Source organism: Trachypithecus francoisi, unplaced genomic scaffold (assembly GCF_009764315.1).
Source record: "Trachypithecus francoisi isolate TF-2019V2 unplaced genomic scaffold, Tfra_2.0 Lachesis_group5, whole genome shotgun sequence".
NCBI lineage: Eukaryota > Metazoa > Chordata > Mammalia > Primates > Cercopithecidae > Trachypithecus > Trachypithecus francoisi.
In genome coordinates, this window is record NW_022681470.1 from 101,284,615 (window position 1) to 101,311,633 (window position 27,019).

The 27,019-nt window shown below is 40.2% G+C and overlaps 2 protein-coding genes across 13 annotated transcripts in view; one reads left to right on the plus strand and one right to left on the minus strand.

The window, feature by feature from the left end:
* Positions 1 to 1,261, plus strand: part of PDZK1 (PDZ domain containing 1) — a 36,311-nt gene extending 35,050 nt beyond the window's left edge. For all 9 annotated transcript variants that reach the window (XM_033197882.1, XM_033197879.1, XM_033197881.1 and 6 more), the window contains one exon: positions 675 to 1,261. In XM_033197882.1, the coding sequence (XP_033053773.1) occupies positions 675 to 728 (54 nt within the window). In that variant the 3' untranslated portion in view covers positions 729 to 1,261. The remainder of the gene's footprint in view (positions 1 to 674) is intronic.
* Positions 1,262 to 1,422: 161 nt separating this feature from the next.
* Positions 1,423 to 27,019, minus strand: part of GPR89A (G protein-coupled receptor 89A) — a 62,813-nt gene continuing 37,216 nt past the window's right edge. For 2 of the 4 annotated variants that reach the window (XM_033197899.1, XM_033197895.1), the window contains 7 exons: positions 25,588 to 25,697; positions 23,261 to 23,349; positions 22,226 to 22,318; positions 6,758 to 6,853; positions 4,198 to 4,287; positions 2,442 to 2,507; positions 1,423 to 2,298 (listed from right to left, as the gene is read on the minus strand). In XM_033197899.1, the coding sequence (XP_033053790.1) occupies positions 2,092 to 2,298; positions 2,442 to 2,507; positions 4,198 to 4,287; positions 6,758 to 6,853; positions 22,226 to 22,318; positions 23,261 to 23,349; positions 25,588 to 25,697 (751 nt within the window). In that variant the 3' untranslated portion in view covers positions 1,423 to 2,091. The remainder of the gene's footprint in view (positions 2,299 to 2,441; positions 2,508 to 4,197; positions 4,288 to 6,757; positions 6,854 to 22,225; positions 22,319 to 23,260; positions 23,350 to 25,587; positions 25,698 to 27,019) is intronic. The other 2 variants (XM_033197894.1, XM_033197898.1) reach the window with 2 other exon arrangements.

Genomic DNA, 27,019 nt, shown 5'->3' on the forward strand with positions numbered 1-27,019 from the left:
AGATTAAGCATTCTCTATATATTTGGATTAAACTTCTTGGTAAGTCTCAGTTTCATATTTTTGCCCAATTTTTCATAGATGAACTTGAGGTCCAAAAGTAAACTGACATCCAAATTCATAAAGGAAATTTATAGCAAAGCCAAGACTCTAAAAAAGTTTAACTCAATGTTGTTGTTCTTTCCATTATATTCTGCTAATTGGTGAATACTCATTTTAATAAACTCAGTTTAATGAACACACACAATGCCCACTGATTTGTATTCTGGAATGCTTAATAAACACTATTTTAGTTGTCATTTAAAAATTCTATAATTTCTCTTTAGGAAGTCAATATCCTAGTCTTATAAAAAAGAAATATATACAGACATTAAGGAATTTGTTAATGTGTCAAACAGCAAGTTGAAAATGGTCAAGTGTAGAATTCAGGTCACCTGACTTCTAGTCATACCTAGATCATCTGATTCAGGCTCTTCTGGGGGTTCCCATTACAATATTGATAAACTTTTTACTTCTTGATTTATCAGCTCTAGACAATTGCTGTCAACTGCATGCTGTGAAAGTAAGAAATTCTAGTGAGTGACCCTGCTCCCCGACTTAAGTCATGCAACTCTAGAATAGATCATCCCTCTTTCATTACTCTACCATTTGTAAATTCTTTGTTTTCTTTTACACAGGCCCACAGTACAGCCTCACATTCTTCTTCCAATACTGAAGATACAGAGATGTGATGAAAACAAGTAATAGCGTTGGCTGTTTTATTTGATAGCTATTTCTGGGTATTTAATAGGAATCCTTTCTCAAGGAATGAGTTGCGACCAGTTTACTGTCTCTTTAGAAGAAAAACTCCACTGGAAACCATTCACCATGTGTGATTGGTCTTACGGGCGGCTATTGCAGACTGCTAATTTATGCTTAACTTAGGAAGAGATAAGGCAAGAGCTAGATTTTTTTCATGTGATCTCTTCCAAGCTTCAACTTAACTACATTTCTCTGTATGATGATGTCTCTTACTTCTACAGGTTCCTTGAGCACCCAAAGATGATTCATAACTCTGTATAGGTGATAGCTGCTTATTAAAGCATCTTAGCAGATAAGCCTATTAAAATTGTGCTTTTGTAACAATGTTGTAGTTGCTAGAATAAATACCATTAACAAATGCCTTTTGAGTACACTTGATAGAGCTTTTGTTTTGGATTCACTTTTTATACTTTAACCTTCATTTGCTTCTAGAAACCCAAAACACATTAAGTACAGAATAAGACCTTAGTAATAAAATTCAGAATTTTCTTAAATTGCATGTCTGAATGTTCTAAAAATTTTTCAACATTTCCCTTTCACAAGTGACTTATTCCCCCAGTTAAAGTTATTCATGGTTTCACCCCACAGTGTGAGGGGCAGATAGAAAAAAAAAGGAAACATCACTACTGAATTGAAAGTAGGGTATAATACTAAGTTGACAGGAACTCAAGAAAAAATGACATACCTGAAATCTCTCTTTTGGTAGAATCTATTTCAGGTGCACACTACCCCTTTCCCGGAAAAGAACAGATAACCTCTTGGTTATTTTAATGGGGGTAGGCTCAGATGAGGAGGTGTGGGATGCTAACTCATGTCAGATCACACAAGCACAACACCAAGCTATGCTTGATGAAAGGAACCTAAGGCCAAAGTGTTACAATCTCTGATTTTAATGAGTCACTCTCAAGGGAAAGCTATAACCTTCTCCATGTGAACCTTAAAACGGAAATCCTATGTGTTTGGCCCAGCTACCATAGACATCTCTTGCCCCAGAGTTCCAGTGTATTTTTCCCCTTTAGTTTCTTGGCTCCTCTCCGCCTTTGCACCAGCCTCAAATCCACACGGGACACTCTCTGCTGAGTACTGTCTTGAGTTACTTCTCCCTCTCATGTTCTGGCTGATGCTACTCATGGTCGTTATCACCCGACAGGGAAACAGTATGCTATGAGGTGAAAAATGCTACCACAGCATTTTGTTGTTTATAAAATGTCAGACCCTGGTTCAATTTTTTCCCCCTCTTAGATCTAAATTTTGAAACCACTTGGCCTCTAACAGTCTGTAGTAGGCTTAAGTTCAAGGTGCCATATGTTTCTCTGGTGCCTGTTTGTGAGCCAAATAGAGGAAAAGTATGCTAGAGAGAGCGCTGACCAGGAAGATCACATCAAACCAACGGTGATAGAAGTTGAACTGTAGTTCTCCAAGGACTTCAGTGATTATGGTGCGGTATTCTAGAGGCATACTCATTCGGATCAGCAGCACAGAGGAGACAAAGTACATGCCCTGTAAGTCAAATGAATTAATCCAGAAGTGACTCTGAATGTAGTGAGGAATAGGACAAAGGAAATTATTAAAATTCTTAAAAGTATCAAGCACATTTCTGATATTTTACAGCTGTAAACATAAAGGTAACTCATTAAACTTACCATTATCTGTGCTAATAGCAGGACAATGACATTGGAGGACTTACTGCTAGAGATAGCATAAAAGAACTGTCAAGAAAGAGGGAGATAAATTTATGCAGTACTGTTAGATTCCTGTGTCATGAACAATAAGAAATATGGTTAACATTTGACTAAAAGTGTCTCTTCGATGCCACAATCCTGTATAGAACAATTCATATGATTAAGCCTATAAAGAAGAGACTTAAAATAGACTGCAGAAAAAGTTACAGTTTCCCCCGGAGGTAACTTCTTTACATAACATATGAAAGGATTCCTATTGCTATCACACTTCAGAAACTATGTAACACATGTGACTTAACATCACTATAAACATTAAGTCAGATCACTCCAGCCCACTCCGAGCGAGCGAGCGAGCGTTTGTAATTGTTACTAGGCTCCTGCGCTCTTTAAACTCTGCTGGATGCCTGCAGATCCCTTCCCGTCCCAACCCCTTCTTTCATTCAAAAGCTCCTGGATTTTAAATCCCTACCTTTCCTACCAGAGAGGACTCACTTTCCACCTCCGTGAAGTCTTCTTACATTGATTAGAAAATAGTTGAATTCAGTAGGTCCTTACTTAATGCCATTTATAGGATCTTGGAAACTGAGATTTTAAGTGAAATGATGTATAACAAAACTACATTTTTCGGCCGGGCGCGGTGGCTCACGCCTGTAATCCCAGCACTTTGGGAGGCCGAGGCGGGCGGATCACAAGGTCAGGAGATCGAGACCACAGTGAAACCCCGTCTCTACTAAAAATACAAAAAAAAATTAGCCGGGCGCGGTGGCGGGCGCCTATAGTCCCAGCTACTCAGGAGGCTGAGGCAGGAGAATGGCGTGAACCCAGGAGGCGGAGCTTGCAGTGAGCTGAGATCCGGCCACTGTACTCCAGCCTGGGCGGCAGAGCGAGACTCCGTCTCAAAAAAAAAAAAAAACTACATTTTTCTCATCAGCATTATAATGAAATGTTGAATGAAACATTTTTTTGAGGACTTGGTATATAGTTTTACTTAAAGCCGCTGTTTCCAAGAACTTATTGATGACATTGAGGACTTGCTATATTCTGTCCCCCTACTTCCATATCTTCTCTACAAGTGATTCTCACAATTATTCTTCCAGTCTCAAATATCTGCTGAATACCTGCTTACCATGTGCTAGGTTCTGTTCTAGATACTGATAACATATCAGTGAACAAAACAGAACCATATCTTTCTCTATTACCTTTAGTGAATGTACTTATCTATAATTGGTATATGATATAAATATATTGCCATCAATTTATGTAGTAGTTTAACTTTTTAAAAATTCGGTTGTATGTCTTTTAAATCCTTGGGACTATTTAAAGTCTCAGGAGGCAGAATTCTTAATTAGGTAAAATTATCTCATGGTACCACTTTTTTTTTTTTTGAGACGGAGTCTTGCAGGCTGGAGTGCAGTGGTGCGATCTTGGCTCACTGCAATCCCTGCCCCCCAAGTTCAAGTAATTCTCCTGTCTCAGCCTCCTGAGTAGCTGGGACCACAGGCACATGCCACCACACCCAGCTAATTTGTTGTATTTTTAGTAGAGATGGGGTTTCACCATGTTGGCCAGGATGGTCTCCATCTCCTGACCTCATGATCCGCCCACCTCAGCCTCCCAAAGTGTTGGGATTATGGGCATGAGCCACCACACCCAGCTGGTATCACATTTAATTAAACAAATGATAAGCAGTACTTTTTAACACTGTGATAAAACATACCTTGGTAAGAGTGATCAGCAGTCCTCTGATGGATGTAACGATGATTATTCCAACAAGAATGAAGGAAATGTGTTGGGACCAAAACTTCACCTGCCACCATAACAGGAATAAAAAACAGCTGCTAAAGCTCTGTTCAGAGAGATGTAAAGGCTAAGTAAAATCTATATCCTGATCATTTACGTGACTGTGAGAAGGAACTTCATTAGACCCTACCTGATTTTTTTTTCTTAAGGGAGAGAGGAAAGCAAGTAAGTGGCAAATAAAACAACTACAGAAAGACTGCAGTAGACATCTTAATTAGCAGACTTAATTAAACCTTAAAATTAAAAAAAATTTTTTTTTTAGAGCCAGGGTCTTGCTATGTAGTCCAGGCTAGTCTCAAACTCCTGGGCTCAAGCAATACTCCCATATCAGCCTCCCGAAGTGTTGGTATTACAGGCATGAGTCACCATGCCTGGCAGTAAGTACTGAGGAGTGATAAAAATAACACTAATAAATCAGAAGAAACAGAACTAATGATACAGTTTTACTGTGATAAATGAAAAGCAGGGATTAAAAAGAAACTAAATAATAGCTTGATTATTTTCAATCTCTATGAATAATAGTTCCCTAACCACCAAAACTTCAAGAAATCTTTCTTTTTATAATAAAGGAATATATAGACATTCTCAGCTAAATTCTAGGAAATAGCTGAACTTCACTGGAACCACATGATACCTTTTTCTCCTCCTGCACTGCTTCATAGTGAGAAGGAGTTTTGGGACCCTGTGTTTGATTCAGTTCTGAAAAGTATCTGCAAGGGAGCTGCTATTACTAACATCTAAAAGATTCGTTATTCAGAATTACAAAATATGGCATAAACAGATGAATTATAGATGGAATATATACATGACCATCTAAGTATCCTCAGAAAGTACAGAAAAGGAGAAGCATTGCTAAAAATTCAGCCCAGTAAAACACTTAAGAAAACACAAATGCAACAATAGCAAAGCATACTTTTTGTTGTTTTTTGAGACAGGGGTCTCACCCTATCGCCCACAATAGAGTGCAGTGGCACTATCTCAGCTCACTGCAACTTCTGCCTCCCTGGCTCAAGTGATCCTCCTGCTTCAGCCTCCTGTGTAGCTGGGACTACAGGTGCATGCCATCATATCCAACTAATTTTTATATTTTTTCTAGAGATGGGGTTTCACCATGTTGCCCAGGCTGGTCTTGAACTCCTGGACTCAAGTGATCTGTCTCGGCCTCTCAAAGTGCTGGGACTACAGATGTGAGCCACAGTAGTGCCTGGCCTGTAAAGCATACTTAATATAATTTATATACTACTTGAATAAAAGATACCATGCTCCTTCACACTCAAAGAGGATATACTATTGATCTAGCATCAAGAAACATGTACATTGAACTGTTTCTCAAGGATTGGGGCTCAGTTTGCTCTGGTTCATTTTCATTTTATCCAAGTCCTTTTGAGATCAGGGGCATGTCTGGCTGGGATGGATGTCTGGGGGTAGCATGCACTCTGCGTCTAGGTTGACAGCACAGCTAAACGGCCTATACTGGGACTAAGAATATGACATTGGGCCGGGCGCAGTGGCTCAAGCCTGTAATCCCAACACTTTGGGAGGCCGAGACAGGTGGATCACGAGGTCAGGAGATCGAGACGATCCTGGCTAACACTGTGAAACCCCGTCTCTACTAAAAATACAAAAAACTAGCCGGGCGAGGTGGCGGGCGCCTGTAGTCCCAGCTACCTGGGAGGCTGAGGCAGGAGAATGGCGTAAACCCGGGAGGCGGAGCTTGCAGTGAGCTGAGAGATCCGGCCACTGCACTCCAGGGTGGGCGAAGAGCGAGACTCCGTCTCAAAAAAAAAAAAAAAAAAGAATATGACATTGGTCTTACCATTAAAGTGCTATTCAGCCTGAGTCATTGGCTCTGGTTTATGAATAAATACACTGAACTTCAATTAGGACAAGGGTGTATTTATGACAGTAGTATTATGAAACAGTAAAAAGCCAATTTAAAAAAACAACTTTGTGCAGAAGTGACAGTTACCATCTTTAGCCCAAGGTCCACATTAATTGATAAAGATCATTTCTTACAGCAGAAATCGTTTCAGCTCTAACACGGAACACTAATTAGTAGTTAATTTTCCACTGGGGCATCAAAGGTAAGTTGTACGTTTGAAGAGCTCATCAAGAATCAGAGGGAAGTATTTGAATACTTTGGTGGGGAGAAGATGGTAAACTGGTAGCTGGCTATAGAGAAGCAGAGGAGCAGCTGTAGAAATAATCAGCATCTGACAATATTAAGTATCAGTCATTACTTCTGGCTTCATGTTAAGAGAGAGAATCTTGGCCTTTTACAAATTTTCCATGTGAATACATCAAAATATAAAAATTTTCCATGTGAATATGTCAAAATATACAGAGGAGAATGGGAAGAACAAAAGCAGAAGCAAGTACCTAAAGCATACAAATTAGAATCTTAACAATAAGTTATAGCAGATACAAGAGAAAGAAACATGACAAACCAGTATCTTGAATCTTAATATAACACTCACATCAAATTGGATTCCCAGATAATTCACAGTGATCTCAATGCCTCTTGTGACAGGATCCGTTTTCCCAACTCGATCAAAAACAATATTGATGGTAGCCTGCAAAGATGCAGATTTTTACATTGGAGCATCTTAACAATCACTTACTATTTCAAAAAGTGACTCAAACTAATGAATTAATCACTATATCTTACAGGTCAATGTTCCTAAAAATGCAGTTCTACTCTTAATCCAAATCATATATAGGAAATCTATTTTGGATACTCATATATAGGCAAACAAAAGTCCCTATTTACTCCATCTTTCTTTTCTGTAAAGAGTCAAGGGAAATAAAGCTATGGCATTATGCCTTAATTTATCAGGAGCCAGAAAGGTAACATTCTGGTAGATTGAGTCAGATTAAGAGAATCAAGACATCCTAGGGTCATTCCTTGTGGTTATTTTCTGAATGCTCTAACAGCAAATACTAAAACAATAATAAAAAAAGAGTTATAGCTAATAAGTCAACAAACGATATCAAATGGAATAATGAAAAATACCCAATTAATCCCCAAGACGGCAGTTTAAAAAAAGGAAAAAGGGAGAAAAGAACAGATGGGACCAATGAAAAGAAATAGCAACACAGTAGTTTAAAATCCAACTACATAAAAAAAAAATCCAACCACATCAATAATCACATGAAATGTAAATGGTCTGCATAATAGGTGAGCAAACTCTGCCACTGGAGTGTGACAGCAGCCACAGACAATACACAAATGAATGGACTTGGCTGTGTTCCAATAAAACTTTATTTCCAAAGGCAGGCAGTAGTTAGGTTTGGCCTGTGGGCTATAGATTGCTGATCCTTGGTCTAAACATGTCAACGAAATGGCAGAGATTGTTAGATTGGATAAAAATGCAAGACCCAACTATATCTTCCTTACGAAAAGCCCACTTTAATAAATATACAAATAGGTTAAAAGTAAAAGGATGGAAAAATATATTATGCTAACACTAATCATTAAAAGAAAGCCAGAATGTCTATATTAACGGCAGACAAAGTAGACTTCATAGCAAAAATACTGCCAGGTATTAAAAGGGACATTTCAGAATGATAACAGGATCATTTCAATAAGGGGTACATAATGATTCTAAATGTTTATATACCTGACAGAGCTTCAAAATACATAAAGCAAAACTGATAGAAATAAAAAAGAAATGGACAAATCCACAACAATAGGTGGATCCCCTCTCTCAATAATTAATAAAATTAGTCAGAAACTCTAATAATACCATCAATCAATTTGACATAATTGACATTTATAGAACACTCCTGCCAACAAGAGCAGAATACGTATTCTACTCACATACATGTAGGACATTTATCACCATATTCTATCTGGGACAGAAAACAAGTCAATAATTTGAAAGATTCATATCATACAAAACATGTTCTTAGTCCACATGAAATTAAATTAGAAATCAATTAGAGAATAATATTTGGAAGATCCTCAATATTTTATAACACACTTCTAAATCACCCATGAATCAAAGAAGAAATCAAAGGGAAATTAGAAAGCATTTTGAATTGAATGAGAAATACAATTCATTAAAATTTGTGAGATCTAGTACAGCAGTACATAGCAAGAAATGTATAGCATTAAAACCCCTATATCAGCAAAGGTCTCCAATCAATGATCTTAGTTTCCATCTTGAGAAATTAGAAGAAGAAGACTCAAAATAAGCAGAAGAAAGGAAATAACAAAGACCAGAGCAGAAATCAATGAAATAGCAGAAGATGAGAGAAAACTAGGCCGGGCACGGTGGCTCACGCCTGTAATCCCAGCACTTTGGGAGGCCGAGGCGGGCGGATCACGAGGTCAGGAGATCGAGACCATCCTGGCTAACACGGTGAAACCCTGTCTCTACTAAAAATACAAAAAATTAGCCGGGCGTGGTGGTGTGCACCTGTAGTCCCAGCTACTCGGAGGCTGAGGCAGGAGAATGGCGTGAACCCGGGAGGCGGAGCTTGCAGTGAGCTGAGATCGTGCCACTGCACTCCAGCCTGGGTGACAAAGCGAGACTCCATCTCAAAAAAAAAAAAAGAAAACTAACCCAGAAGTTGGTTCTTTGAAAAGTTCAATAAAATCAATAAACTTCTACTACACTGATAAAGACAAAAGAGGGAAGTCACAAGTTACCAATATTAAGAACAAGAGAGACATCACTGTCACACCCATGAGGATGGCTATAATAAAAAAGTTAGTAACAAGTTGGTGAGGATGTGGAGAAATAGGAACACACATTCCCTGCTGACAGGAATGTAAACTGTTGCTGCTGTTTTGGAAAAGTCTGGTAGTTCTTTAAAAGGTTAAATATAGGCCAGTCGCAGTGGCTCATGCCTGTAACCTTAGCACTTTGGGAAGCTGAGGTGGGCGGATCACAAGGTTAGGAGTTCAAGACCAGCCTGGCCAATATGGTGAAACCCTGTCTCTATTAAAAATACAAAAAAATTAGCCAGGCGCGGTTGCATGTGTCTGTAATCTCAGTTACTTGGGAGGCTGAGGCAGGAGAACTGCTTGAACCTGGGAGGCAGAGGTTGCAGTGAGCTGAGATTGCGCCATTGCACTACAGCCTGGGCGACAGAGCGAGACTCCATCTCAATAAATAAATTAAAAGGTTAAACATATACTTAGCATATGACACAGCAATTCTACCCCTAGATATACACGTAAGAGAAATTAAAACATACATCACATAAAAACTTATACACGAGGTCGGGCACGGTGGTTCATGGCTGTAATCCCACTTTGGGAGGCCGAGGCTGGTGGATCACCTGAGGTCAGGAGTTGAGACCAGCCTGGCCACATGGTGAAACCCCGACTCTACTAAAAATAGAAAAATCAGCCAGGCTTGGTGGTACGCACCTGTAATCCCAGCTACTCAGGGGGCTGAGGCAGGAGAATCGCTTGAACCCAGGAGACAGAGGTTGAAGTGAGCTGAGATCACCCCACTGCACTCCAGCCTGGGCAACAGAGTGAGACTCTGTCTCAAAACAAAAACAAAAAACTTATACACAAATGTTCACATCAGCATTATTGATAACAGCCCAAAAGTGGAAACAATTCTAATGTACATCAACTAATAAATGGACAAAAAATGTGGTATATCTATAAAATGAAACAGATATTATTCAGCCGTAGAAAATAATGAATTTTTTTTTTTTTTAAGACAGTCTTGCTCTGTTGCCTGCTGGTGTGTGGTGGCACAATCACGGCTCACTGCAGCTTCAACTTCCCAGGCTCAAGCGATCCTCCCCGCTCAGCCTCCCAAGTAGCTGGGGCCACAGACTTGTGCCTTTATGCCCTATTAATTGTGTGTGTGTGTGTCGGGGAGGGAGGGGTAAAGAATGGGGTCTCCCTTTGTTTCTCAGGATAGTCTCAAACTCCTGAGCTCAAGTGATCCTCCTTCCTCAGCCTCCCAAAGCGTTAGGATTACAGGCATCAGCCACTGTGCCTGGCCAGGAATGAAGTACTGAAAGACACTATGACATGGTTGTACCTTAAAAACATTATGCTGGGGCTGGGTACAGTGGCTCATGCCTGTAAGCTCAGCACTCTGGGAGGCTGAGACAAGAGGATCACTTGAGCCCAGGAGTTTAAGACCAGCCTGGACAATATAGTGAGACCTGTCTCTATGAAAAAAATATATATATATATTTTAAAATTACATTAAAAAAGCCCCCCCAAACTCCATTATGCTAAATGAGAGAAGTCAATCATAAAACAATATAAATTATGTGATTCCATTTATATGAAAGATTCAGAATAGGAAAATCTATAGAGACAGAAAATAGATTAGTGGTTGCTAAGGGCTGGGGGAGTGGGAATTGGAGGGAAATGGGGAATGACTGCTAATGAGTATAGAATTTCTTTTTGGCTTAATAAAAATGTTCAAAAATTGTGGTAATGGTTATAAAACTATGACTATATTAAGAACCATTGCATTGTACACTAAATGAGTATATTGTATTGTATGAGAATTATATTTCAATAAACCTGTTATATGAAAAAAAGAAGTCTCTACAGGTCCTAGATATTAAAAGGATAGTAAGATAATATTATGAGCAATATCATGCCAATAAACAACTTCAATAAAAATAGACAAATTCCTTAAGACTCAAATTGCAAAAGCTCACTCAAGAATAGATAACCTGCATAAACCCTGTATCTTATAAAAAAAAAAGATTGGTACTTAAAAATATCTTCCTGCAAAGAAAACTACAGGCCCAGACAGCTTTATCGACAAACTCTATAACACATTTAGGGGAGAAATAACAACTCCACACAAACTTTTCCACTAACTGAAAGATGTGGCAGTACTTCTCAACTCATTCTCTAAGGTCAGTAAGCATTACTTTGACACCAAAACCAAATACAGACATTATGAGAAAAGAAAACTATAGTCCAATATCCTCATACATATGGAGGCATTTTTTTTTTTTTGAGACAAGAGTCTCCCTCTGTCACTCAAGCTGGAGTGCAGCAGTGTGATAATAGCTCATTGCAGCCTTGGACTTCTGGGCTCAAGCGATCCTCCCACCATAGCCTCCTGAGTAGCTGGGGACACAGGAATGCCACCACACTCAGTTAATTTTTATTGTTTTGCTGAGATGAGGTCTTGCTATGTTGCCCAGGCTGGTCTTGAATTCCTGGCCTCAAGCAGTTCTCCTGCTTCAGCCTCCCAAAGTACTGGGAATACAGGTGTGAGCCAACATCCTCAGACAATGCAAATATTCTTAACATAATTTTAGCAAATCGAATCTAACAAAATAGAAAAATGATAATTTACCATGACCAAGTGAGGTTTATTCTAGGAATGCAAGATTGGTTTAATATTCAAAAATTAAGTAAATAACTATAGCAGACTAAAAAAGTAAAACCTTGATCATCTCAATAGATGCAGAAAAGGCATTTAACAAAATCCAACACCTTTTCATGACTAACAACACTCAATAAACTATGATTAGAATGGAACTTCCTCAACCTGATAAAGGGCATCTAGGGAAAACCTAACATCATAATGAATGGTGAGACTGGATGCTATCTCCCTAAGATCAGGAATAACAGTAGGATGACTATTCCTACCACTTCTATTCAACTTTGTACTGAAGGTTTTATAAGACTGGAGGAGGAGCAGGAGGAAAAATAAGAAGGAAGGAAGGAAGAACAGGGGAAAGGAACAACTTAATTAAAACACTGGCAAGGTCACAGAAGGGGCCAAGATGGCCAACTAGAAGGAGCTGCTGTTGGCCGCTCCTATCAAGAATGAAAACAGCAAGTAAATGCTGCACTTTCAGGCTGAGGTAACCAGGTTCTCTCATTGGGACTGACTAGGTGGTGGGCACGACCCACGGACAGCGAGGAAAAGCAGGGTAGTGCAACAGCCCCACCTGGGAGCCACACAGGGCAAGGGGAGTTCCCACCCCCAACCAAGGAAGGCAGTGAGGGATTGTGGCACCCTGCCTAAGGAAACCATTCTTCTTCCACAGATCTGTGTAACCCGTGGATCAGGAGATTCCCTCGTGAGCCCACACCAACAGGGCCTTGGATCCCAAGTACAGAGCTGCCCAGATGCTCAGTGGCCACTGAGGTTGCAGCCAACAGCAGCAGACTGGAGATTGCCTAAGACGACCAAGTTCCCGGGATGGCCGCCATCACTGTGGGTCCAGTCTGGCCTTTTTTCCCTGCCAGTGCTGGGAAGAATATGTGGTTTGGACCAGGAAGAATTCCCCACAGCACAGCACAGTGGCTGTGGCAGATTGTGGCCCGACTGCTTCTTCAGGTGGGACTTGGATCCATTCCTCTTCACTAGGCGGGGCCTCCCTGCAGAAATGTCAGCAACTCCAGGTAGGGGTTTAGGGGCAGAACTGATCTCTCTGGGAAGGAGCCCCCGGGGGTAGGGGTGGCTAACGTCTTTGTGGTTCAGCAGGCTTAGTCTTTCCTGCCTGCTGCCTCTGAAAAGTCTGGGCAGTCCAGAGGAGGGCGATTCCCTTCAGTGCAGCACACCTGCTCTGCCAAGGGGCAGTCAGAGTGCTTCCTTAAGCCGGTCCCTGAGCCCATGCCTCCTTACTAGGTGAGACCCTCACAACCAGGGGTCGCCAGACACCTTATACAGGACCATTCCTGCTGGCATCAGGTCAGTGCTTCCTCCCAGAGGAAGGAGCAGGCTGCCATCTTTGCTGTTCTGCAGCCTCTACTGGTGATACCTCCAGATGCAAGAGGGACCCAGGTGAGTAGAGTATGGATTCCACCCCCAACAAATGGCAGCAGCCCTACAGAAGAGGGGCCTGACTGTTAAAAACAAACAGAAAGCAACAACAACAACAACATCAACAAAAAAAGACCCCACACAAACCCCATCCAAAGGTCAGCAGCCTCAAAAATCAAAGGTAGATAAACTGAGGATGACGAGAAAGAATCAACACAAAAATGGTGAAAACTCAAAAAGCCAGAGTGCCTCTTATCCTCCAAATGATCACAATACCTCTCCAGCAAGGGCACAGAACTGGGCTGAGGCTGAGATGGATGAACTGACAGAAGTAGGCTTTAGAAGGTGGGCAGTAACAAACTTCGCTGAACAAAAGGAGTAATGTTCTAACCCAATGCAAAGAAGCCAAGAACCATGAACATTATAGGAGCTGTAACAACCTGATGGAGCTGAAAAACACAATGTGAAATTCACAATGCAACCACAAGTATCAACAGCTAAAGAGACCAAGCAGAGGAAAGAATCTCAGAGCTTGATGACTATCTTGCTGAAATAAGACAGGCAGACAAGGTTAGAGAAAAAAGAGTGAAAAGGAATGAACAAAACCTCTGAGAACTATGGGATTATGTAAAAATACCGAACCTATGGCTGATTAGGGTACCTGGAAGAGATGGGGAGAACAGAACCAAATTTCAAGTTGGAAAATATACTTCAGGATATCATCCAGAACTTGCCCAACCGAGCAAGACAGGCCAGAACTTCTCCAACCTAGCAAGACAGGCCAACATTCAAATTCAGAAATCCAGAGAACTTCAGTAAAATACTCCATGAGAAGATCAACCCCAAGACACATAATCATCAGATTCTCCAAGGTCAAAATGAAGGAAAAAATGTTAAGGGCAGCCAGAGAGAAAGGACAGGTTACCTATGAAGGGAAGCTCATCAGACTAACAGTGGTCCTCTCAGTGCAAACCCTACAAGCCAGAAGAAACTGGAAGCCAATATTCAACATTCTTAAAGAAAAGAATTTCCAACCCATAATTTCCTGTCTGACCAAACTAAGCTTCATAAGTGAAGATGAAATAAAATCCTTTCCAGACAAGCAAATGCTGAGGGAACTTATCACCACCTTGCAAGAACTCCTGAAGGAAGCACTAAATATGGAAAGGAAAAACTATTACCACGCACTACAAAAACACATTGAAGTACACAAAGCAATGACACTGTGAAGCAACTACAATAGCAAGTCTGCAAAATAACCAGCTAGCACCATGATGACGGGATCAAATCATACATAACAACGTTAACCTTAAATGTAAATGGGCTAAATGCCCCAATTAAAAGACACAGAATGGCAAATTGGATAAAGAGTCAAGACCCATTGGTGTGCTGTATTCAGGAGACCCATCTCACTTGCAAAGACACACACAGGCTCAAAATAAAGGGATGGAGGAAAACTTACCAAGCAAATGGAAAGAAAAAAAAAAAAAAGCAGGGGTTGCAATCCCAGTTTCTGACAAAACAGACTTTAAACCAACAAAGATCAAAAAAGACAAAGAAGGGCTTTACATAATGCTGAAGGGTTCAATTCAACAAGAGCTAACTATCCTAAATATCTATACACCCAATACAGGAGGACCCAGATCTATAAAACAAGTTCTTAAAGACCTCCAAAGAGACTTATACTCCCACATAGTAATAGTGGGAGACTTTAACACCCCACTGTCAGTGTTAGATCATTGAGACAGAAAATTAGCAAGTATATTTAGGACTTGAACTCAGCTCTGGATCAAGTGGACCTGATAGATATCTACAGAACTCTCTATCCAAAAACAATAGAATGTACATTCTTCTTGGTGCCACATGGCACTTACTCTAAAATTGATGACATAATTGAAAGTAGAACACTCCTCAGCAAATGCAAAAGAATTGAAATCAAACAGTCTCTCAGACCACGGGACAATCAAATTAGAACTCAAGACTAAGAAACTAACTAAAAACTACACAACTACATGAAAATTGAACAACTTGCTCCTGAACGACTCCTCGGTAAATAATGAAATTAAGGCAGAAATCAAGAAGTTATGTGACACTATGAGAACAAAGAGACAACATACCAGAATCTCTGGGACACAGCTAAAGCAGTGTTAAGAGGGAAATGGATAGCACTAAATGCCCACATTAAAAAGCTAGAAAGATCTCCAATCAATACCCTAACATCACAACTAAAAGAACTAGAGAACCAAGAGCAAACAAACCCCAAAGCTAGCAGAAGATAAGAAATAACCAAGGTCACAGTGGAACTGCAGGAGATAGAGACATGAAAAACCCTTCAAAAAAATCAACGAATCCAGGAGTCACTTTTTGGAAAGATTAATAAAATAGACCACTACTAGACTAATAAAGAAAAGAAGAAGAATCAAACAGACACAATAAAAAATGATAAAGGGGACATCACCATTGATCCCACAGAAATACAAATAACCATCAGAGAATACTATAAACACCTCTATACAAATAAACTGGAAAATCTAGAAGAAATGGATAAATTCTTGGACACATACATCCTCCCAAGACTGAACCAGGAAGAAGTTGAATACCTGAATAGACCCATAACGAGTTCTGAAATTGGGGCAGTAATAAGTAGCCTACCATCCAAGGAAAGCCCAGGATCAGATGGATTTACAGCCGAATTCAGAGATAAAAAGAGGAGCTGATACCATATCTTCTGCAACTATTCCAAACAACAGAAAAAGAGGGACTCCTCGCTAACTCATTTTATGAGGCCAGCATCATCCTGATACCAAAATCTGGCAGAGATACAACAACAACAACAACAACAAAACTTCAGGCCAATATCCCTGAAGAACATTGATGTAAAAATCCTCAATAAAATACTGGCAAACCAAGTTCAGCAGCACATCAAAAAGCTTATCTACCATGATCAAGTCAGCTTCATCCCCAGGATGCAATGCTGGTTCAACATACACAAATCAATAAATGTAATCCATCACATAAACAGAACCAATGACAAAAACCACATGATTATCTCAATAGACACAGAAAAGGCCTTTGATAAAATTCAACATCCCTTCATGCTAAAAACTCTCAATAAACTAGGTATTGATGGAACATACCTCAAAATAATAAGAGTGATTTATAACAAACCCACAGCCAATATCATACTGAATGGGCAAAAGCTGGAAGCATTCCCTTTGAAAACTGGCACAAGACAGGACGCCCTCTCTCCCCACTCCTACTCAACATAGTATTGGAAGTTCTGTCCAGGGCAATCAGGCAAGAGAAAGAAATAAAGGGTATTCAAATAGGAAGAGAGAAAGTCAAATTTTTTTTCTGCATATGACATAATCTTCTATCTAGAAAACCCCATCGTCTCACCCCAAAAGCTACCTAAACTGATAAGCAACTTCAGCAAAGTCTCAAGATACAGTCAATGTGCAGAAATCACAAGCATTCCTGTACACCAACAACAGACAAGCAAAGAGCCAAATCATGAATGAACTCCCATTTACAATTGCTACAAAGACATTACAATACCTAGGAACACAGCTAACAAGGGGAATGAAGGACCTCTTCAAGGAGGACTACAAACCACTGCTCGAGGAAATCAGAGAGGACACATACAAATGGAAAAACACTCCATGCTCCCAGATAGGAGGAATCAATATCGTGAAAACGGCCATACTGCCCAAAGTAATTTATAAATTCAATGCTATTCCCATTAAACTACCATTGACATTCTTCACAGAATTAGAAAAAAGTATTTTAAAATTCAATATGGAAGTGAAAAAGAGCCTGTACAGTCAAGACAATTGTAAGCAAAAAGAACAAAGCTGGAGGCATCACGCTATCTGACTTCAAACTATACTACAAGGTACAGTACAGCATGCTACCGGTACAAAAACAGACACATAGACCAATGGAACAGAATAGAGAACTCAGAAATAAGACCGCACATCTACAGCCATTTGATCTTTGACAAAACTGACAAAAACAAGCAATGGGAAAAGGATTCCCTATTTATTAAATGGTGCTGGGAAAACTGGCTAGCCATATGCAGAAAATTGAAACTGGAACCCTTCTTTACACCTTACACAAAAATTAACTCAAGACGGATTAAAGATGTAAATGTAAAACCCAAAACTATAAAAACCCTAGAAGAAAATCTACGCAATACCATTCAGGACATGGAACAGGCAAAGGTTTCATGACAAAAATGTCAAAAGCAATTGCCACAAAAGCAAGACTTGACAAATGGGATCTAATTAAACTGAAGAGCTTCTGCACAGCTAAAGAAACTATCATCAGGGTGAACAGACAACCTACAGAATGGGAGAAAACTTTTGCAATCTATCCATCTGACAAAGGCCTAATATCCAGAATCTACAAGGAACTTAAACAAATTTACAAGAAAAAATCAAATAACCCCATTAAAAAGTAAGCAAAGGACATGAACAGACAATTCTCAAAAGAAGACATTTATGCAGCCACAAACGTATGAAAAAAGCTCAAGCTCAGTATCACTGATCATTAGAGAAATGCAAATCAAAACCACAATGAGATACCATCTCACACCAGTCAGAATGGCAATTATTAAAAAGTCAAGAAACAACAGATGCTGGCAAGGCTACAGAGAAATAGGAACACTTTTACACTGTTGGTGGGAATGTACATTAACTCAACCATTTTGGAAGACAGTGTGGTGATTCCTCAAAGACCCAGCACCAGAAATACCATTTGACCCAGCAGTCCCATTACTGGGTATATACCCAAAGGAATATAAATCATTCCATTATAAAGATACATACGCATGTACATCCATTGCAGCACTATTCACAACAGCAAAGAATGGGCTATTTGGAATCAACCCAAATGCCCATCAATGATAGACTGGATAAAGAAAATGTGGTATATATACACCATGGAATACTATACTGCAATAAAAAGTAATGAGATCAAGTCCATTGCAGGGACATGGATGGAGCTGGAAGCCATCATCCTCATCAAACTAATGCAGGAACAGAAAACCAAATACCACATGTTCTCACTTATAAGTGGGAGCTGAACAATGTGAACACACAGACACACGGAGGGCTAGGGAAAATAGCTAATGGATGCTGGGCTTAATACCTAGGTGATGGGTTGAGAGGTGCAGCAAATCACCATGGCACATACTTACCTATGTAACAAACTTGCACACCCTGCACATGTACCTCAGAACTTAAAATTTAAAAAAAAATCGGCAAAAGATTTGAACAGATAATTCACCAAAAAAAAAAAAAAAAAAAAAAAAAAAAAAATTGGTGGAAAATAAGCACATGAAAAGATGCTCAATATCATTAGACATTAAGAAAATATAAATTAAAACCACAATGCAATATCACTTCATATCTATCAGAATGTCTAAAATTAGTGAGACTGGCCATATAGAGTGTTGGTGAGGATGTGGAACAACTGAAACTCATACACAGTGCAAGTAGAAATGTAAATGATACAATTTTTTTGGAAAAGAGTTGTCTGTTTCTTCTAAAGCTAAACATTACATCTGCCATATGATCCAGACATTCCACTCCTAAGTGCCTACTCAAGAGAAAGACAGCACATGTCTATACACAAAATTGTACACAAACGTTCACAGCAACTTTATCTGTAATATCTCCAAATTGGAAACAACCAAATATTCATCATCGGATGAATGGACAAACAAAATTGTGGCACATCCAAACCATGGAAACACTAATCAGCAATACAAAGGAATAAACTACTGATACACATCATAACATGGATAAAATCTAAAATAATCATGCTGAGTAAAATAAGCCAGACAGAAAAAGGATACATACTGTAGGATTCTACTTACATAACATTCTAGAAAATACAAAATATATAATGAGAGAAAGCAGATTGGCAGTCTGGGGACTAGAGGTGTGGGAGAGAGGCATTATGAAGGGACACCAGGAATCTTATGGCAGTGATGGATGGATGTGTTCTCTGTTTTGACTGTGATGATGGTTGTTGCATAGGTATATATGTGTGTCAAAATGTACCCAGTTGTACATAAATATGTTTGGTTTATGTATCAGTTATACCCCAATAAACCTGTTAAAAAATGACATGCTGGCTGTGCACAGTGGCTCACGCCTGTAGTCCCAGCACTTTGGGAGGCTGAGGCAGGTGGATCACAAGGTCAGGAGATGGAGACCATCCTGGCCAAGATGGTGAAATCCCATCTCTACTAAACATACAAAAAATTAGCCAGGCGTTGTGGTGTGCACCTGTAGTCCCAGTTACTTGGGAGTGTTGCAGGAAGTCAGGGACCGTGAATGGAGGGACCGGCTGAAGCCACGGCAAGAAGAACATAAATTGTGAAGATTTCATGGACATTTATCACTTCCCCAATCAATACTCTTGTGATTTCCCATGCCTGTCTTTACTTTAATCTCTTAATCCTGTCATCTTCGTAAGTTGAGGATGTATGTCGCCTCAGGACTCTGTGATGATTGTGTTAACTGCATAAATTGTTCATAAAGCACATGTGTTTAAACAATATGAAATCTGGGCACCTTAAAAAAAGAACAGGTAACAGCGATGTTCAGGGAACAAGGGAGATAACTGTTATGTCTGACTGCCTGACAGCCAGGCGGAATAGAGCCATATTTCTCTTCTTACAAAAGTGAAAAGGAGAAATATTGCTGAATTCTTTTTCTCAGCAAGGAACAGCCCTGAGAAAGAGTATGGATTCCCAGGGGTAGGCCTCTAAAATGGCTGCTCTGAGAGTGTCTGTCTTATACGGTTGCAGATAAGGGATGAAATAAGCCCCAATCTCCCATAGGGATCCCAGACCTATTAGGATGAGGAAATTCCTGCCTAGTAAATTTTAGTCAAGACTGGTTGTTGGCTCTCAAACCCTGTCTCCCGATAAGATGTTATCAGTGACAATGCGTGTCCAGTGGGACATGAAACTTCATTAGCAATTTTAATTTCGCCCCGGTCCTGTGATCTCACCCTGCCCCCACTTGCCTTGTGATATTTTACTGCCTTGTGAAGCATGTGATTTCTGTGACCCACACCCTATTTGTACACGCCCTCCCCTTTAAAAATCACTAATAAAAACTTGCTGGTTTTGCAGCTCAGGGGGCATCACAGAACCTGCTGACATGTGATGTCTCCCCCGGACACCCAGGTTTAAAATTTCTCTCTCTTGTACTCTTTCCCTTTATTTCTCAGACCAGCTGACACTTACGGAAAATAGAAAAGAACTTATGTTGAAAAATCAGGGGCTGGTTCCCTGATATGGGAGGCTAAGGCAGGGGAATCACTTGAATCCAGAAGGCGGAGGGGTTGTAGTGAGCCGAGATCGTGTCACTGCACTCCAGCCTAGGCGATAGAGTGAGACTCCATCTCCCGCCCTGCCCCCCAAAAAAGACATGCTTCCCTAGGCCAGGTGCGATGGCTCACACCTGTAGTCCCAGCACTTTGGGAGGCTGAGGTGGGCAGATTGCCTAGCTCAGGAGTTAGAAACCACCTTGGGCAACATGGTGAAACCCTGTGTCTACTGAAACACAAAAAAGTTAGCCGGGCATGTTGATGCATGCTTGTAATCCCAGCTACTTGGGAGGCTAAGGCAGGAGAATTGCTTGAGCCCAGGAGGCGGAGGGTGCAGTGAGCCGAGATCACACCACTGCATTACAGCTTGGGTGACAGAATGAGACTCCATCTAAAAACAAAACAAAACGAAACAAAAAAACAAAAAACAAAAAAAGACATGCTTCCCTAAAGGCTGCATCTTAGGAAAATACCTTTTAGTAGCTTTGCTAACTGAACATACTATCTTCATTCATTCTCTCCCACTGAATGAATCCAGATTTTAAAACGTCACCTGAGTAGTACTGACATCAATTTATTATAACACTAGATCCTTTATATAATGAAAATCCTCATTCATCTATATTGATCAAAATGAACTAACAAGCTGACAAAACTCCTCTTTGCACAAATACAAACCTAGCAGGAAAGTCATCAAACTAGGAAGTCAAATCAGCCTTTTCTGTAATCACACTGAAATCCATTAGTACCTGAGTCAGAGGTAAAGACAAATACTGTACATAAAAAATATTATGAGAAATCCACAAAAGAATTAGAGCTATATGTACAGCAAATGAATTTATCTATGGAAATACATTTTAGAATTTATTGTGAACTTAATTTTTTTTTTTTTTTTTGAGACGGAGTCTCGCTCTGTCACCCAGGCTGGAGTGATGTGGCCGGATCTCAGCTCACTGCAAGCTCCGCCTCCCGGGTTCACGCCATCCTCCTGCCTCAGCCTCCCGGGTAGCTGGGACTACAGGCGCCGCCACCTCGCCCGGCTAGTTTTTTGTAGTTTTTTTTAGTAGAGACGGGGTTTCACCGTGTTAGCCAGGATGGTCTCGATCTCCTGACCTCGTGATCCGCCCGTCTCGGCCTCCCAAAGTGCTGGGATTACAGGCTTGAGCCACCGCGCCCGGCCGTGAACTTAATTTTTTAGGTATACACATTATTAAAAAGGACAAGTAAATTCTGAGCTGAAGGTAGAAGCTGAGGTTATATACAGTCATGTGCTCATGGGTAACACAGAAAGGAGAATGTAAAGTAAGAATTGTTCACTCTCTCTCTCTCTCTATAGATAGATAGATAGAGTCTCACTCTGTCCCCAGGCTGGAGTGCAGTGGCGTAATCTTAGCTCACTGCAATGTCCGCCTCTAGGGTTCAAGCGATTCTCCTGCCTCAGCCTCCTGAGTAGCTGGGGTTACAGTGTCCACCACCACACCTGGCTAATTTCTGTATTTTTAGTAGAGATGGGGTTTCACCATGTTGGTCAGGCTGTTCTCGAACTCCTGACCTCAGATGATATGCCTGCCTTGGCCTCCCAAAGTGCTGGTATTACAGACATGAGCCACCACGCCTGGCCTCAATTTAGATATTTCATAAAATAAGGCCTTATTAACAATTTCTGACAGAAGAAAAATGCAACCTCCCTTTTCTATGTAATCTAAAAAGGAGAGAGGATAACGAATGAAGCCCAGAGATGTGAAAGATCATGCTCTCTGCTGACTCAATCACATTTGGAATTTAGTTCAATATATCAGTCAAATCCACTCTTATCTCCCTGCCATTACTAGGAAAAAACATCTAAATTCTGACAACTAAAAATAACATACTTACCATGAAAATTTTCCAAACACAGTAAATAGAGAAAAAGTAACCAAGAAAATTAAAGTATTTCCCCTTGAAAGTTTTGGAGTATTCTATTCTCTCCTGGGGGAAAACAAACACAAAACATGGTTCTCAGCAAAATATAAATTTATATTCAACACAAGTATTCTTCCCTCTATGAATCACTGCTCAGACTAAGTAAAAAAAAATTAATTTTACCATACACTGTAATAATATTAAACTAATATTACCATATACTGTAATAATATTAAACTAATAATAGTAGTTATGGCCAACACTTGTTGAATGCTTACTTTTAGCCAGAGACTGGAATAAACATCTTACATGCATTATCCACTTAATCTTCATACAACTCTTGTGAGATATGTTCTATTATCTTAATTTTACAGATGAGAAAATTGAGGCTTTGAGAGGTTCAATAACTTGCTCAAAGTCATACAGCTGGTGAGTAGGTTCAGGTCTATGTTTCCAAAGCCTATGTTAACTTCTATCCTATGAGGTTACTCCTGTAAAGTTATCCTAAAAAAGAATTAAAAGTTTGCAATCTTCACTAACAGATTTTGCATATTTAAATTATATTTTATTTTAGGTGTACATAAGAAAGTTACTTCTTGCAGTTTCGACACTTACTGATCTGGATCCTTTAAAACAGGGCTAGGCCATCCATGGCAGATAGGTGTCTACTGCTCTTAAAATATCACTAACTTATAAAGGAATAAAAGTAGCTACCATCTTTACCCCAGGTTAGTAGGAGGTGGTACACGCCACCTTCCTAAATGTTGAAAAGCCTCTTCTGACTATCCCACCAACTGCTACTATTGAGAGTGTTCCATTAAGGATTTTGCTAGTGATAGGAGCAATTTCATGAAGAGTGAAGATCCCTTATCCCCTAATGCTTCCTGGCTGATTTGAAGCTGTGAGGTATCTCTTGCTTGGCCACAGAGAAACCTAAAAAGCCATTTAGTCTTGTTCTCTCTTTAATCATAATGGTAAAAACCACACTTCAGATTCCTTGCTCTGTACCTTGGTAGCATACAGATCAGCTGTTTCCAGAAAAAGCTGCCTGCTTAGTTCTTCCAAAGCATCCACTTCCTGTTGAATAAGAGTAAGATCTGATACAGAACGGGCATCAAGGTTTAAATCACATAGGAATTTCCAGAAATGGCAATGAGAAAGCATATACTTTTGGTTTTTCCTATAGTGGATTCCAGGAATTGCCTGTGTTCTCAATTTCTTGTTTCACAGCCAGCAGTGCTACTTCAGAGCAACTTTCCCAACCTCTGACGCAGGTGTGTAAAAGCTTCTCCATCAAGAGCATCACCACCAAACAATTACCACTCAGTTTCTCTTAAGTTAAGCGGCTCAAACAGATGGTTTCATTTGTTTTTTGATTTACCTAGTTAGATTAAGTCAAATGTAATGTTCAAGATTGTAAATAGTTACATAATAATAACACCTCTAATAAAGCATAGCTGTGTCCTACATTATCTGAATAACTATAATGTTAGAAAAGGGAACTAATACTTTACTGTGTTCTAATATAGGCTAGGATTTACAGACATTACCTTCTTTCCAAACATTATCTTCTTTTATATCTTATCTTCATGGGATTGTCTTATCCCATGGTGTTATCCATTTTGCACATAAGGAAAGTGAAGCTCAGAGAGTTAAATAACTTGCTCAAAGTCACACGATTAATTGATAGAGATGCAAAGTCAGATCTTCTTTTCCTCCAAAGCCTGCTCTTTCCATTACACTATGTTATTTTCCAAGAACTAAATCAGGTAGAGTTATTATTCTCTCATTTAGAGAACAGGGACTCAGGGAGGTTAAATAATCCTGATACGTTTGTTGACTCATCATTAACACAGCTCAAACTCATATTATTGGCTTTTATGAACTTTTAAGTAATAAATACAGTAAATATAGCCCCTTCTAAAATAGAAGCACATACTTCAATCCAAACACTCTCTCCTCTCTGATTTTTCCCACTATTACCCAAATCAGTAAGTGCCCTTCAGTTCCTTCTTAAATACAGGCTACTACTGGCACGGTTCAGGCCACCAAACAATATGGTTTAACTAGTTACATGTCTGTCTCTCCCATGATTAGAGGGTAAGCTCCTTGAGGAGAAAGGCTGTACTCTAGTCATCATTTTATTATTTAGCACTCGGCCTGGAAATAGGAGATACAAAATAAAAGTTTCTTGATTAAATAAATCTAAATTAATCCTTTTTCTTTCTCTTCCACAATCGTCTTGCCTTTCTTTGATCTTATTCTTATCTTCATTTGACACCAGGACATAAATCATAATTTGTAGCAAGAATAGACATCTTTCTGTAATTGGGGCAAAAGGGAATTTGTATTTCCCTGGGACAGAGAAGGAAACAGGAGTATGCTATCTCATGTTTAGTTCCCCAAAGTTTTGACCTAATAGTGCCAGAGCCACACAGAAATTTGGTTACATAATTTGGGAAGTAGTTCAACATCTAAGCAGTCAGGAAAGAACAATTTATGAATCTATTAATCAAATCTCCTTTATTCTTTCTTAGTTTGAGACTGGGTCTAGCTCTGTTGCCCAGGCAGGAGTACAGTGGCACGACCTGGGCTCACTGCTACCTCAGCCTCCTAAGTTCAAACAATCCTCCCACCTCAGCCTCCTGTAGTAGTTGGGACTACAGGCACATGCCACTAGGCCTGGCTAATTTTTGCATATTTTGTAGAGATAAGGTTTTGCCATGTTGCCCAGGCTCGTCTTGAACTCCTGGGTTCAAGTGATCTGCCCACCTCGGTCTTGCAAAGTGCTGGGATTACAGGGATGAGCCACTGCGCCCAGCCTCTCCTTGATTCTTTAAACCAAAATGTTGCTGGAGAAGCAGAGCTACTTAAAAATTGTTTAGGAATACTAATTACTTTAGAAATGGGCCTTTACCATCCCATATACAAGCCATTTATTTTAGGTAGCCATTATGCTTTATGGTGGTTTTTCAGAGTTGAGAAATGTAATAGTGTAGTGGAAAGAACTATGAAGAGGAGATCACAGTTACGTTTCTAGCTTTGCCACAAACCACTGTGTGACTTAACCTCTCTGGGTCTATTTTCTCATCTGTAAAATGGAAAGACTGACTTTTTAGGACTGCTTCAGCTCAAAGACAATGATTTTATGATCTTGTGCGGGTGTTGGAAAGATGACTGTACACATGGTATTTCCTAAGCCTAGTAGCTCTTAGGAGTTTGGACTCTGATGCAGTCAGGTACCTTACTTAGAAGGGACTATCCCAATACTACTTTTTTCTTTTGCTCTTGATCCAGAGTTGAGAGAAAGAATCAAGTAGAGAGACAAAGGATACTTTCACTTCCTGGTGCTGAAGTGGTAACACTTTTTATCATTCCCCAGAAACCTGATGGTTTGTTATGCACTTCCCCTTTCTGGAACATTGTTCTCCGTGCCATTGCCATCCTGAAATGAAAGAAAATATAAAGCCTCAGCAAGGAAGCATGGACCCTCACAGTCTAGTCCCATCCACTTTCCAGTCTCACAACTGCCTCTCATGTACTGAGCTGTTTCTGGAAGGATATTGATTCTGGAGTCCTACTTTTCCACTACTTACAACTGAAGGGAAACTATGTGGAAGCAATGTGGCCTGGGTGAAGAACAGAATTTGGGCTGGGCAATAAATTTGAGGACTGGCTCTGCCACTTGGAAGCTGGGAGGTCTTAAGAGTCTTCGGCCGGGCGCGGTGGCTCAAGCCTGCAATCCCAGCACTTTGGGAGGCCGAGACGGGCGGATCATGAGGTCAGGAGATCGAGACCATCCTGGCGAACACAGTGAAACCCCATCTCTACTAAAAAAAATACAAAAAACTAGCTGGGCGAGGTGGCGGGCGCCTGTAGTCCCAGCTACTCCAGAGGCTGAGGCAGGAGAATGGTGTAAACCCAGGAGGCGGAGTTTGCAGTGAGCTGAGATCCGGCCACTGCACTCCAGCCTGGGCGACAGAGCAAGACTCTGTCTCAAAAAAAAAAAGTTTTCATTTCCTCATCTCTGGATGGTTGTGAAGATAAATGAGATAATATATATGAATTCATGTTGTCAACTACAACGTGTTATACATAGTTTAATTACTACAGTTACCATTTAAAGACAAAATAAAACAGCTAACATACCTGGCCGGGCGTGGTGGCTCACACCTGTAATCCCAGCACTTTGGGAGGCTGAGGTGGGTAGATCACCTGAGGTTGGGAGTTCAAGATCAGCATGGGCAACATGGTGAAACCCCGTCTCTACTAAAAATACAAAAATTAGCTGGGCGTGGTGACCCATGTTTGTAATCCCAGCTACTTGGGAGGCTGAGGCAGGAGAACTGCGTGACTCTAGGAGGCAGAGGTTGCAGTGAGCTGAGATCACGCCACTGCACTCCAGCCAGGGTGACAGAGTGAGACTCTATCTCAAAACAAAAAACAAAAAACAAACAAAAAAAAAACAGCTAACATACCTAACTAAAGGACCAAATACAGAGTTAGAAATGAAATACATGTTTTCTTCCTTCTTTTTCAAAGGCAGACAAAAGGAAAAAAAAAATAGCAAAGTTGCATAAACCCGTCCCCGTCTAAAATATTAGTCTCTAAGTCCAATACCCTCACTTTCTATAATCTGTCCTATGGCTGAATAAATCAACAGGAAACGTATCACTCTTTGTCCTCTCAGTCTGTGGAGGACCGACTAGCACAGTGGTAGCTGCTGGCATATCCCAACCCACCACAAAGGTATTAACAGGGTCCTAG